The sequence below is a fragment of the Botrytis sinoallii genome (genome assembly GCF_014898435.1).
Source record: "Botrytis sinoallii strain Bc 23 chromosome Unknown BSIN_002, whole genome shotgun sequence".
Taxonomy (NCBI): domain Eukaryota; kingdom Fungi; phylum Ascomycota; class Leotiomycetes; order Helotiales; family Sclerotiniaceae; genus Botrytis; species Botrytis sinoallii.
The window spans coordinates 3132299-3144045 of NW_024066029.1; the positions used below are offsets into that span (position 1 = coordinate 3132299).

Here is an 11747-nt window from a genome sequence, read left to right on the forward strand (position 1 = left end):
GTATCACACACATCACTCTATCGTTCTGGCTTTCTAATTGCTTTGGCCTACGACTTGCCAAGCTAGATCCTGAGAGTTGGAATCTCAATGGGTTGGATTTTGATCCTGAAGAGATATACCGAGTTCGTGACCTCTCAATGATCGGTGTCCAGCACTCAGTCGGACGAGGTCGATAGACGGATCAAACTGGAAATGCGTATGGATGCTGCTTTCATACCACACACGTTCTTGTTGAGGGCTCTTAGATTTCTAAGATCACTTGAGAATTAGTTGATAGCAGCATCTTTGTTTAATCATCAAATACAACATCTTTGAGGTGGTACTGAAGAGGCAAGGATATAAAAACAGTATTGACGGCGGTGATGACGATGGTGATGGTTATGGCGAAGGCGAAGGCGATGGTGACTGAAAGAGAGAAGGGGAGCACCGCGCAACCGCGCGTGATTCCCATCTCCATATTTTTTTGATTTAATGAGACTCATGATGAAGGAAATGGTATAGGGATCTCCCCAAAGCTTGTATCCACCATCTTAAGTTTATCAAATGAATCTTTCATGTATACTTGCATCATCACCGTCCCCATAACTCGCTTAGCTTCTGGTACCGTCTCCATCTCCATCTCAATCTCCATCTCCAACGATCTCCTTATGCGAGATGAGGATGGCCAACACACACCTCTAGTGCAATTCACGTCAAGTTTGTTCTGTGTTTCTTTACTGTATTTCTCACCTCTGCTATATATCGCGGTATATTCTTGGTCAGGTGTACTATTAGCACCTGCAAAATTTGACAGAGCCATAGCGACGTCATCCAAGATGAACAGGACGATAAAATTCTACTATTTGCAGTGTATTCTTATACAAAAACAACACCATTCGTCTCTAAAACATGTCTTTTAAAACTGTTGAAGAATCCGTAGCCGTTTTTGAGAGCGCACTGCCACAGCAGGGTTGCCGAGATCCTGGTTCGAACCTCGCGCAACCACCGATATGTGGTGATCAGGTATCGCATTTCTTTGACAATGATCTGAATAATTCAAATCACTCATCATACAGTAATTTTCTCGACAATGACCTCGATGATTTGATACTCTTCCCCAATGACGAATTCCCAAGTTACGATCTCGAGTTCGATTACGATTTGTTTGCATATCAAGATGGGATGGGCGAACTTGCATCCAAACCCACAGCGGGGTCATCCAATAACCAAAATCCCTTGCAATGTCAGACCACATCTCAAAGATTGGATAATTCTCAGCCAACTAATGATCACCAGGATCTATCGATTGCTGAAGTAAGAGACCGCTCTTTTCATTTTCCTAGCCAAGCGGAATATACTCAATCTGAAATGTCAGAACCGGCCCAAACGCCGATAAATTCACAACATATACAAACATTATCGAAAGCTGGAACAATCTCTGGATCAGATCTTTATTATCATGGCCTTGAAACGCACGTGAGTATATGTTTTGATTTATCATATTGCGCGCCACGAACCAATGTATGTTAGGGTAAATCACGACAATGTCTATTCTTCGAATATAAGGCTCTTGTAATTTGCAAGAACCTTTTCTAAAAAAATTCTCTCTTAAATAGATCTCGCGCTTTTTTCTATCTGCACAATAGAAGATTTCCAAAGTAATGATGTTTCTTACGATAGGAGAACAACTTGGAAGGGTCCGTAGAAATCCATAGGCAGATACTTCCCCCTCGACGATCGACTAGGAACAAGGGAATCTGTTCAACGGGAGGGGCTGGGAACCTTGCTCTCCCTCATCAAACAACAAATGTTCTAGAATCAATGGTTCAATATTCCAGTCGACGCCTAGCTGATTGTCCCGCGAGTCGCAATTCCTCAATTTCTGCTGGTGTCGAATTTACCAGTAACGATTTCAAAGTAAGCTATTCGACAGAGTATGCGAGACAACATCAGAGTTTGAGGATAAGCCCCTGAACCGATCGTTTGTCGCCTCAGAAATCAGAAAAGCGATACAGGATATCTATCGCGATGCTGGCTTCAGGGGGGAGACTACGAAAACGGAAAGCTTGGTTGGAGAATCTATACTGGAGATTGTTCGAGACGGAGACATACCTTGGGAGAATATGAAGCCTATGAAAATTGCGGAATCAGTCTATAAGATTTACTCCGAAGCAGGATACGATCAGCTTATACCGCAGAATATTTCCTCTAGAAGACACGCATTCTCTGAATCGACACCACGAACAAACAGAAACCCCTCAGTCTTTTCACTTTCATCTAAGCGTCCTAGCGACTGTGAAGGTTCCACCAGTGTCGCTTCCTCTTTCAGTAAGCGGCTCAAAGTCTCCTCGGACGAATACAATTGTTACTACGCCAATTGTAATGCAAGCGTGGGACTCAAAGGGATTGGACCCCACAACAAAAGCCATAATCCTTATGAATTTTTTGCTTGCATTGTGCTTGGTTGCTCGAAAATATTCCCGAGAAAGGAGACTATGAACAGTCACCTGAAGACCAAATCTCACGAAGGCTATCTTAAAGGTCTTTCGGAGGCTGAAAAGAACAGTATATCAGAACGGATCAAGGAGAATAATTTCATAATCACAGATAGGACCCATGACCACTGCTCTCTCTGTGACACAAAGCTTCCTCGAGGTTCTTGGAAGAAATGTTGGGAGAGCCACGTCCACATCTTAAAACATTTGAGAACTTCTACCCCCTTGGTCTTCCAGCACTTATGCTCGGACAAGGATAAGTGTGGAACGAAAGATCATTGGAAGACTAGCACCTGCATCCAACCAGAGAATCGAAAGCAGGTTCCAGATAGCGATTACGACGACTCTGATTGCAAAGTACAATCAGAGATTGATGAGGACCACCTTAGTTGTCCAGACAACGGAAATAACACAGAGCCACAAGAGAGACCCAATACAAATCGTTATGCCCAAGGGCCTAGCACTCAAGACTATCGCGGGAGTAACGAGAGCTTTAGTGGTGATAGTTATCCAAGAAATCGGGACCCATCCGAATACATAAGTCCATACCACAACAAGAAGCCTCAAATGTTTCAGCTTATGTCTGATAGACTGATTCATTCGTAGAGATCGAAGAGCAATATATATTCTAGATGTGAGTAACGACTGATGAGATATCGGTAACCTAAATTGGGCGTCATTTCGACTCACGGATCAATCAACACGACTTAGAACTCAGAGTTTGAGATGTATAAGAAATGATTTCTTTAATGCGATATATCAGCATTTGGACTATTTAATTCATATAGAGAATTCGTTCACATGTCTTCGTACACTTTTTTTTGTACTTCCTTTTTTTACTGTATAATTGTTATAAATATATAACAGGTTTTTGAAGTTTGAATCAATGTAATAGTCATTATAAAAATCGTTTTTTCTGCAATGATGGTTTTATTGAGACAGTTCGTTGACGATGGAAGAAAGATATTGTCTCTTTCTTCTTACTAGTAGGAGGAAAGCCGGCTATTTATCCCTTGGATCGATGAAACCGACACGAGCTGACGACCTAAGGTTTTGAGGTCGATCTAGGTTTAAAAGAAATTGCTGTACGAATCCGGCCCTATACAAAGCTGATTTTCCTCTGGATCCATTAGACAAACTCTCATTTCGGTCCGTCGGACAAGAGGCTATCAGGAAGGCCAGCATATTCCCTTCCCGTACTTGAGCTCCCGTGCGCGAGATGGCTCAAAGTTGCCAGCTCAGCTCTTTGAGAGCGTCTTATTGAGTTCTGAAGCAACATTTTATGGAAGAGAGAATTCAAACACAGTGTTCTTCACAATTCCAAACATTTCTGGGTCCAATACTTCCCTTGTCGTGCGCAACAGAGCGTGACGATACAACTTAAAAGTAAGAGCTTGGCTAGCGCCTATCCAGGTTACTAATGAGCTCGTATTTTGATGAAGAAAGAACACATCCGCTCTGTTCTAGGGTCTTCTGATTGTATACTATCTGGTTCGGAGAGACATCATGAAGCAACATAAGTCTCAAGGCAACTCAAACCACGACCTCGAAAATCAGGAAACCAGGCATTCCAGCTGCTCATGTAGTTCAGGGGCTAGCAACAGAATATAGAAAGATCAGTCTACAATGATTATGATGGTGGTGGCTTTGAGCCAAGATGGATGAATCTGTAGAAAGCCGCTATCATAGTCAATAAAACGTCAAGTCACCTCATCACATATCGATTTGCCGTGAGCAGTGGATTTAGGTACTTTTCATTGCACCACTTATCCTTGCGACACTTTCATATGACGAACGATCAAGAGGAAATTCTTTCGATTTGTGAGCTGTTCTGCGGTACCAGTAGTGCAATACTATTTTCGACAGCTGTAGGCCTCGATAGAGTTTGAATGTGATTTCCCCAAGAGCCTACTCTCTCAATGTGACAACATATTATGGTAGCATCCAATTTTTCTTCCTTTATCCAACGTGTAAACCGCTCAATGTGGAAATTAATCAGTTGATTCTTCATAGAAAGCTATCGCCCAATCTACCATAACAGCCTCAGTCCCCACTTGTTCACACCACAAAGCCAGCAATAAAAGATCAGTAGATGTCCCTGATCACCCTACGTATTTTTTCAGAGCTGGGCTTCAACCTGCAATTCAACGACCAATTTGAAAGGATCAGTTCAATAATGATGAAAAGAAGAATTGCTGATTGTCTAAGTAATCATGAATCTGGTGACATACGAGGTTTTGGTCTAACCTGACGAATTCTCCTGAAGATTCCACGAGGACATGCGTTTGGTTGTGTTTCTGCTGCTCTCATTGGTTGGAACGTCCATTCTACGTCGTCAGTTTTGTCGGTGAACACTCAATACAACGTCGGGAAGAATTCGAAAATGCAATGATCGCGATGCGGAGCATTACTCTAAAAGCAATTACGTAAAATAGCGATCGTGAACCCTTGTATACAAATTCATACGAGGTCTCTTGGCAAATGCCTCGAGCGCCGAGAAATAACATTTTCCGCAAAGTGCGGTCCCTGAATACAGCACAAAGCCGCTAGACTCAGCGAAAAAGAACATCAACAGCCTCCCTTTTCACGCCTGGCTCTGCAGATGAGAAAGAGCCATGAGAATCGTCAGCTTTGGGTAGACAAATCGGGACTGGCCAATTTGTAGAAGCAAAAGTATGTCACACTGCGGATACACCTGCACTTGATGTAAGTGGCATTGTCAAAGGGGGGTTGACGTGTAGACCAGACAGCCGAAGTGTCCCCAGGTACGAAGATGTGGTGTCTCGTTGAAAAGGCTTTTATGACGTACTTGGCAGATGAAGCGGAAACTATAAGGCAGTGAGCGGAATGAGAATCCTCTGAGTACTCGGTAAGCGGGTAGAATCCAGAAATTGCCCAATGTTCGTTTTGCGGGGCTGCGGGAGCCGACGACCCGATCGCGAGCTGTGGAGATCTGCCCCTATTATAGAACGCCCCGCCTATTTGTTTTCATTCCGAGGTGCCAAGCGCGCATGTTGTGGATAATCGTGGCTGAGTTAGGAGCCGTAAAAATTTAGAGTTTGTCCGCCGTTGACGTTGTTGTTTTCTGGAATATGACTGCCAAAATTTGAAGCTTAAATTTAACGTTATCAATTAAGGAGGTATTCATATACTCCACATTTTGACATGCAGAAACTATCCACCGTGAGCCACTTTGAGGTTCTCGGAAGGTCACTGGCAAGTCTACAAATACGAGGCCGGAGAGAAATACGAGAGGCAGCAGGAGAAGTATACGTCGTATAGAGGTTCAACTAATCGGTCTACGTTGGGATCGAATTACAACATCGATTAAGATGATAGTACTGCAGTGCTAAGCAACTACTGTTTAGCCAATCCACTTTTTACATCAAAACTCGTCATTTTGGTATATTTTTATTTTTATGATTAATGGTTCGATACTAAGTATTGTAAAAATCGGATTACTACACCTCTCGCATAGCACTCAATGCAGGGTCGTCATGTCTTATTAATATTATATTAACTGGGTGACAATATTGGATATCCGAATTATAGTGAACCAAGACCAAGGTTGTGGAGATGTTAATGGATCAGCATCAGTTGCGTCCCCACGAAAATAAATGGATATTATAGGGGTTCATCGTATATATAAAGAGGTCCTGGAATTCAAACAGCATTCAAATCATCACTCAAATCATCATCAACAGCTTCCAACTCACTCATCATTTCACTACACACATTCAACTATTCTATCAATCCAACAACTTCCATACATCAAAATGTTCTCCAAGACTCTCATCGCAACCCTCCTCGCCAGCACTGTTGCTGCTAGCCCTATCGCCGCTAGCACAGCCAGCACTACCTACACGCTCCGTACTTTCCCAACTGGAGCAGGGTCGATCTTTCGAGGCTTGGAGATCAGTGCAGACAGCGGGTTTCTTTGGGTTGGAAAACCTACACCAGGTAAGCATAAACATGTTTCTATATAGCGGGTTTGAAACAAGCTAACAGGTAAACAGCCGTTCAATTCTCTTTCGATGACGGACATGTAAACATCCAAGGAGGACAAGAGTTGTATCTCCTCAACAATTCAGTCGCATATGCTGCTCCAGACGCCAGCCGCGCATTTGATGCAGGTTGGGTGTTCCAAGCCCCTTACAGTAGTCCAAATGCCGCCCTTGGATCGTTGACATTCCCTGGCTTCACCTTCTGGGCTTGCTCAACCTCCGAGGCTGATGTCTATTCTATCGCTGTTTTCCATGCCGATGCCCGTACTTACCCTGTTGGATGCGAGGAAATCCAATTGATTGTTTAGTAGATGGATGCCGCTTGGGGGTACCTTCAAATTGGTAGGGCCAATCTATGGTCAAATTTGTAATATTTAATAATACTTCAGAGGGGGAAGGGGGGGAAGAGGGGGGTTGATACAGCACGAGCAGTTATTTGAAAAAAGGGAATTTCGTAGCAGCGTCTTTGTACCTCGAAATATGGATTAAGAAAAGAACTCAACCGCAATTCATAATTATGCCTATCCCAGCTCAAGTCTATTGCCAAACGATTCATCGTGCTAAACACTGCTTCCAACCATGTGACAAAATTTAAAGCTTTAGTCAACAAGCAGAGCTCCAGTTCCTGATTTCTCCAAGCTCCTAGATTAGACGTAAGAAGTTGAGGTGTTCGATGGTTTGATTGAGGAATGACATAAATCATAGTATTAGACGAGGGCTCTATCTAATTTACATCGGGATCTTGAATTTAATATGTGGTTGGTAACTTATTTGAATAGAAAGGAAGCCATCCGAGCATTTTATTTACCTTAGGAGCGTACGTAGGATTGATAAAAGAGCAGCGCCTCATAAAAACATGGAGAGCAGAATGTGAAAAAGCGGAGGGGAGAGAAGAGAAGGAGAAGGAGAGAGGCCGAGAGATCGGGATGTGAGACGTCACGTGACCTGCCAATGCGTAGAGATTTGTATGTCGAGTTTTCCAGCGGACGAACCTCACTTACTTCTCAATAAACTCGTCAAAGTCTTTGAATTATCGTTTAGATCATCAATAACTACGGTCTTGTCAATCATTCCATCTTCAAACTTTCACAGATTCAAGATGTCGTTGCCAGCTTTCGAAAGAGACGTTGAATTGGACGATTGGATGGCCTCGGCACCTTCCACCTCAGAAATTAGACGAAACACGCTGGAAAATGTTGTGGGCTCCGGCTCGGTGGGTAAGTGAAATCAACTCATCATTTGAAAAAAAAAAGACCCCGATCGGGGGGCCCCGAGGGCTGCGCAATGGCAAAGCTAACCTAAATTCTCAGGCACCCCAATTGACATCACACCCAATCAACCACACCATTTCTCGCATTGCTCTACTTACAACCACGATAACCACGTGAACGGTTGTCCTCGCGTTGAACAATCAACAACTGCCTCAACTACCTTTCAAAATTTAAATACATCGGAAGATAACCATCTTGCAAATGCCACATCGTCGTCTCCTCATCCCTTTCACAACAATGTGAACTCAACGTTGTTTTTGGGCTCTGAGTATTTAGAATTGGAACTCCCTTCAACACCTGAGCATGTTAGCTCCTTCATCTACACAGAACTTCCATCGCTTCAGCACGCCACCTTATCGACTATCTCTTCAGACAATTTTCAATCGGATAGCTTTCAGCATAACACCACAAGCGATTTCCAATATGCAAATTCTGTGAGTTCATGTTTAGGTTATGTTTCGTCTAAATGATTCGAGGGTACATCTAGGGGAATCTCAGTAGGGTGAAATATTGAACCACAAAAAGGGTTACCGAACTAGATAAGCCATTAGGCCATTCTTCAAGGTTCTAGACCTAAGTTATAGCTCTGCTATTTACTCGACCGTTTCCATTGACTTCTGAATGTCTCATCTACTTCCATCAACTCAGAGATTCCCCACACTAATAACAACAATCCCTTACAGAATCCTTTGCCGAATTACCCCTCGTTCTCGATTAGCCAGGGAAATGCTCATCATCCGAACTTCTCGACTATCTCCCAAAACAATCATGCTGCGAAGTTATGCATACGCTCGAATCACGAAATTGCAGATGAACTATTTACTTTGATACGAACAAAATTGATAGAGGGGGAGAATGTCTCCATGGAATACAAGCCCTCGCTTGTGAAAGATTCTATTAAATTCTTCTATCGCAGACACGCGTTTGGCCCATCAGAAACTTTGGAATTTGGTCTGTCTATTCGCAAGTTCATTCGAGATATTCTTCTAAATGTTCGGATTGAAGACAGGGAGGAGAAGAGCTCCTGTATTCTAGAGGTAGTTGATGAAGCTTACTATGAAGAAGGATGGCGTCTCCACAGTACTGTGGAGAGCGATCTCTCGAATAATGATCGCAATCTAGGTCATGATGCACATGTTCTCCTCGAAGCCCGATCAACGACGGTCTCTCAATCATTTTCTGATCCCTCTCCCTCCTCCAGCCAAACTTTTACACTCACGTCGCCTTCAAGCTCTCGCTCAAAAAAGCGTCCAACAAAAGATCACCCCTCCACCAAAGCACCAAGCCCTCAATCCAAAAGACAACGCCCCACTTCCTCCAAACCCTACAAATGCTACTGCAACAAACGATTTGCCTCTCTAAAAGCTCTCCGTAAACACTCCAACACACACAATCCCTGTCAATTTATCGCCTGTCCTGAACCCTCCTGCACCCACCTATCTCTCCGAATAGACAGTATAGAAGATCATCTCAAAACGCACCACATTGACATCACCCGTCTTCCTCCGTTCGAGCGCCATCAAAAACGCGAGGAGCTAAAACAAAACACCTTTCTGATACTAGATTGTACGCACGATCGATGTGTTGTCGCGGATTGCGATCGAAGATTTCCGAGAAATGACCTAGATGGGTGCAAACGGAGTTTGGCTCATATTCTGAGTCATTATAAAGATAAGTATAACTTGCCGACTTCTTTTAGACATGCGTGTTCGGATGATGTGATGTGCAGTGGTAAGGAGGCTTGGAGAAATAGTGTATATGTTACCGGAAAACGGATTCAAAAGCTGGAACGGCATGGTATTGAAGATATAGATGCAGAGCCATGATGGGCCAGGAGAACGGAAAGGACGCTGTTTCTCAGTACCCCTCAATTGGTATTCCGAACCTTAGAAACCAAAGCAAGGAAGGAAATTACAGGAGTTTATTAGATGATATTTGATATTCATTACTTGTGCTTTCATAAACCACACATTCCATGGTATGCTCAATACATAAAGTCATCTCAATCAATAAACAAATGTTCAAATACTCGAATTCTACAATTGTCTATTACATTTACTATCTTTATCTACTCAAAATTTTTTAAATCTTTGAAATCTTTGAAATCTTTTAAATCTTTTAAATCTTTGAAATCTTTGAAATCTTTGAAATCTTTGAAATCTTTGAAATCTTGAAATCTTTTGAATCTAAATTTAAAGTTATTTAGAAATTAGAAATTAGAAATTAGAAATTAGAAATTAGAATTAGAAATTAGAAATTAGAAATTAGAAATTAGAAATTAGAAAACTATCAATGCTTTTCTAAATTAATTTTAAAGATTCAAATATTTTTTTTCTTTCTCAATTAATAAACAAACGCTCAAAGACCCGAATGTTATAACTATCTTGTGTGAACAAGGGAATTCACTTCAAAAGAATGACTTCAATACAATGGCTACTGTATCAAAGGTATTTAGGCGAATGCGAAGGAGACTAGCTCTTTCAGTAGTGCCTATATAAGGCCTACTACTTCCCCTCATTAGCTAGCTCTTTAGACAGTGTCACGGGGCAGGCAGGCGGGATCAGGAATCTATATTCGACAGTGCTAAGAATAGTAGGTACAGGGTGTAGACTAAGACATAGCTCGAAGAGCTATGATATAGAATCTTTCAATATAAAGATATACAGAATTTTCATTTATAAACTAGCTTAACAGGGCCTAGCTTATTGTTTATCGGTTATGTGTATCTACACTGTAACATTACTCCTCTCCTTCAGGCTGAGTTCTGATGAGGTGGCAAGTTATGGTTTACAATTTCATAGGTGGGCAATTCAGGTTAGGCAGATCCAGGTTTATCAGGGTATTTATGATGGAAGTTACGAATCAGTTTTTGTGTATCTTCCAAGTAGCTGACAGATTCTTCAATTAGCTCATTGTAGTCAATCTAGTGGATAGTATATTTCAGGCAAAATCCTTTACAATCTCTTCTTTTCTAATAGGAATTCAGAATCTCGGTAATTTCGAAATGCTTTAAGCTATCGATTTTTATAAATAATGGCAGCGGGTTATACTATTTAGGGATGGGATTATTATATGTGGGGTATAGCAGGTTGATATAAAAAATAGAATGAATCCTTATAGAAATAGGGAGTTCTAGTTTATAGATATAAAGATCTATTAGATTTAGAATCTTGAATAAATTAAAGTTCTTTTAATTAAGCTTCTTTTGTAGATACAGGGTTTTGATATTTCTAATATTTAGCCAGATTAGGTTACTGGGGGTATATTGGTGGGTAGAGAAATAATAGAAGTCAGTATTCTTTAAGTATTGGGTTTGGCTAATAATTAATTTTATCTTTAAGTGTAAGGAGATTATTTTTATCTTAGAAACAAATTCCTTAATATCTTTTATAGCAAAACAATTGCTTTTGAATAGAGCAAGCTTAAAGCCCAAATAGAAATAAAAACTGTAATTGAAGAAGAATAGGGTTATTCGGGTATTCTCGAACTAGGTATTGTTGATAGAGAACTTGGTAAGTGGAAGCCATTCTATCTAATCGTTTTGTAGGTAAGCTATATATAATCTGAGATATTGCTTCAATATCGTATTAGCTTTTTCAGTTTATCCATTAGTTTTAGGATGATAAGCAGTGAAGAGTTTAATGGATACTTTTAAATGCTTATAAATATATTTCTAGAATTCGGATATAAATTAAGCTTTACAATTGGAAATAATTGTTAAAGGTAAACTGTATCACGGTGTGAGCTTACGTAATATGCTGGTCCTATCGAAGAGGACCGAAAAGAGCGCTCGCACTGGAGCGCAAGCGAGCTAGGGCCCGATCGGGCTAGTTTGCTGTAAGAATTCCGTATATCTTCAACTCAGAAAATCCTGTATTGTAGCTCTTTGAGCTATATCTTAATCCTCAATTTAAACCTATTACCCGAATCAGTATAGCCTTGCCAGATTAAAGCAAAGTTATTAAAACCCTATTCAGCCCACCTGCCCTGTAATACTA

General features: G+C 41.3%; 4 protein-coding genes across 4 annotated transcripts; 3 read left to right on the top strand and 1 right to left on the bottom strand.

The window, feature by feature from the left end:
• Positions 1 to 888: 888 nt before the first annotated feature.
• Positions 889 to 3080, top strand: EAF02_001854 (uncharacterized protein; the record flags this gene model as incomplete). The annotated part of the gene is made up of 4 exons (XM_038897902.1): positions 889 to 1455; positions 1510 to 1551; positions 1660 to 1896; positions 1947 to 3080. 4 exons carry the CDS (start codon positions 889 to 891, stop codon positions 3078 to 3080), a joined length of 1980 nt encoding a protein of 659 aa, XP_038762877.1.
• A 1385-nt stretch (positions 3081 to 4465) lies between these two features.
• EAF02_001855 (uncharacterized protein) lies at positions 4466 to 4784 on the bottom strand (the record flags this gene model as incomplete). Its single annotated transcript, XM_038897903.1, has 2 exons — positions 4466 to 4572; positions 4706 to 4784. 2 exons carry the CDS (start codon positions 4782 to 4784, stop codon positions 4466 to 4468), a joined length of 186 nt encoding a protein of 61 aa, XP_038762878.1.
• A 1466-nt stretch (positions 4785 to 6250) lies between these two features.
• Positions 6251 to 6786, top strand: EAF02_001856 (uncharacterized protein; the record flags this gene model as incomplete). Its single annotated transcript, XM_038897904.1, has 2 exons — positions 6251 to 6434; positions 6491 to 6786. The coding sequence occupies 2 exons, from the start codon at positions 6251 to 6253 to the stop codon at positions 6784 to 6786; spliced, it is 480 nt and encodes a 159-aa protein (XP_038762879.1).
• A 791-nt stretch (positions 6787 to 7577) lies between these two features.
• Positions 7578 to 9575, top strand: EAF02_001857 (uncharacterized protein; the record flags this gene model as incomplete). Its single annotated transcript, XM_038897905.1, has 3 exons — positions 7578 to 7695; positions 7789 to 8183; positions 8433 to 9575. The coding sequence occupies 3 exons, from the start codon at positions 7578 to 7580 to the stop codon at positions 9573 to 9575; spliced, it is 1656 nt and encodes a 551-aa protein (XP_038762880.1).
• Between the last annotated feature and the right edge of the window lie 2172 nt (positions 9576 to 11747).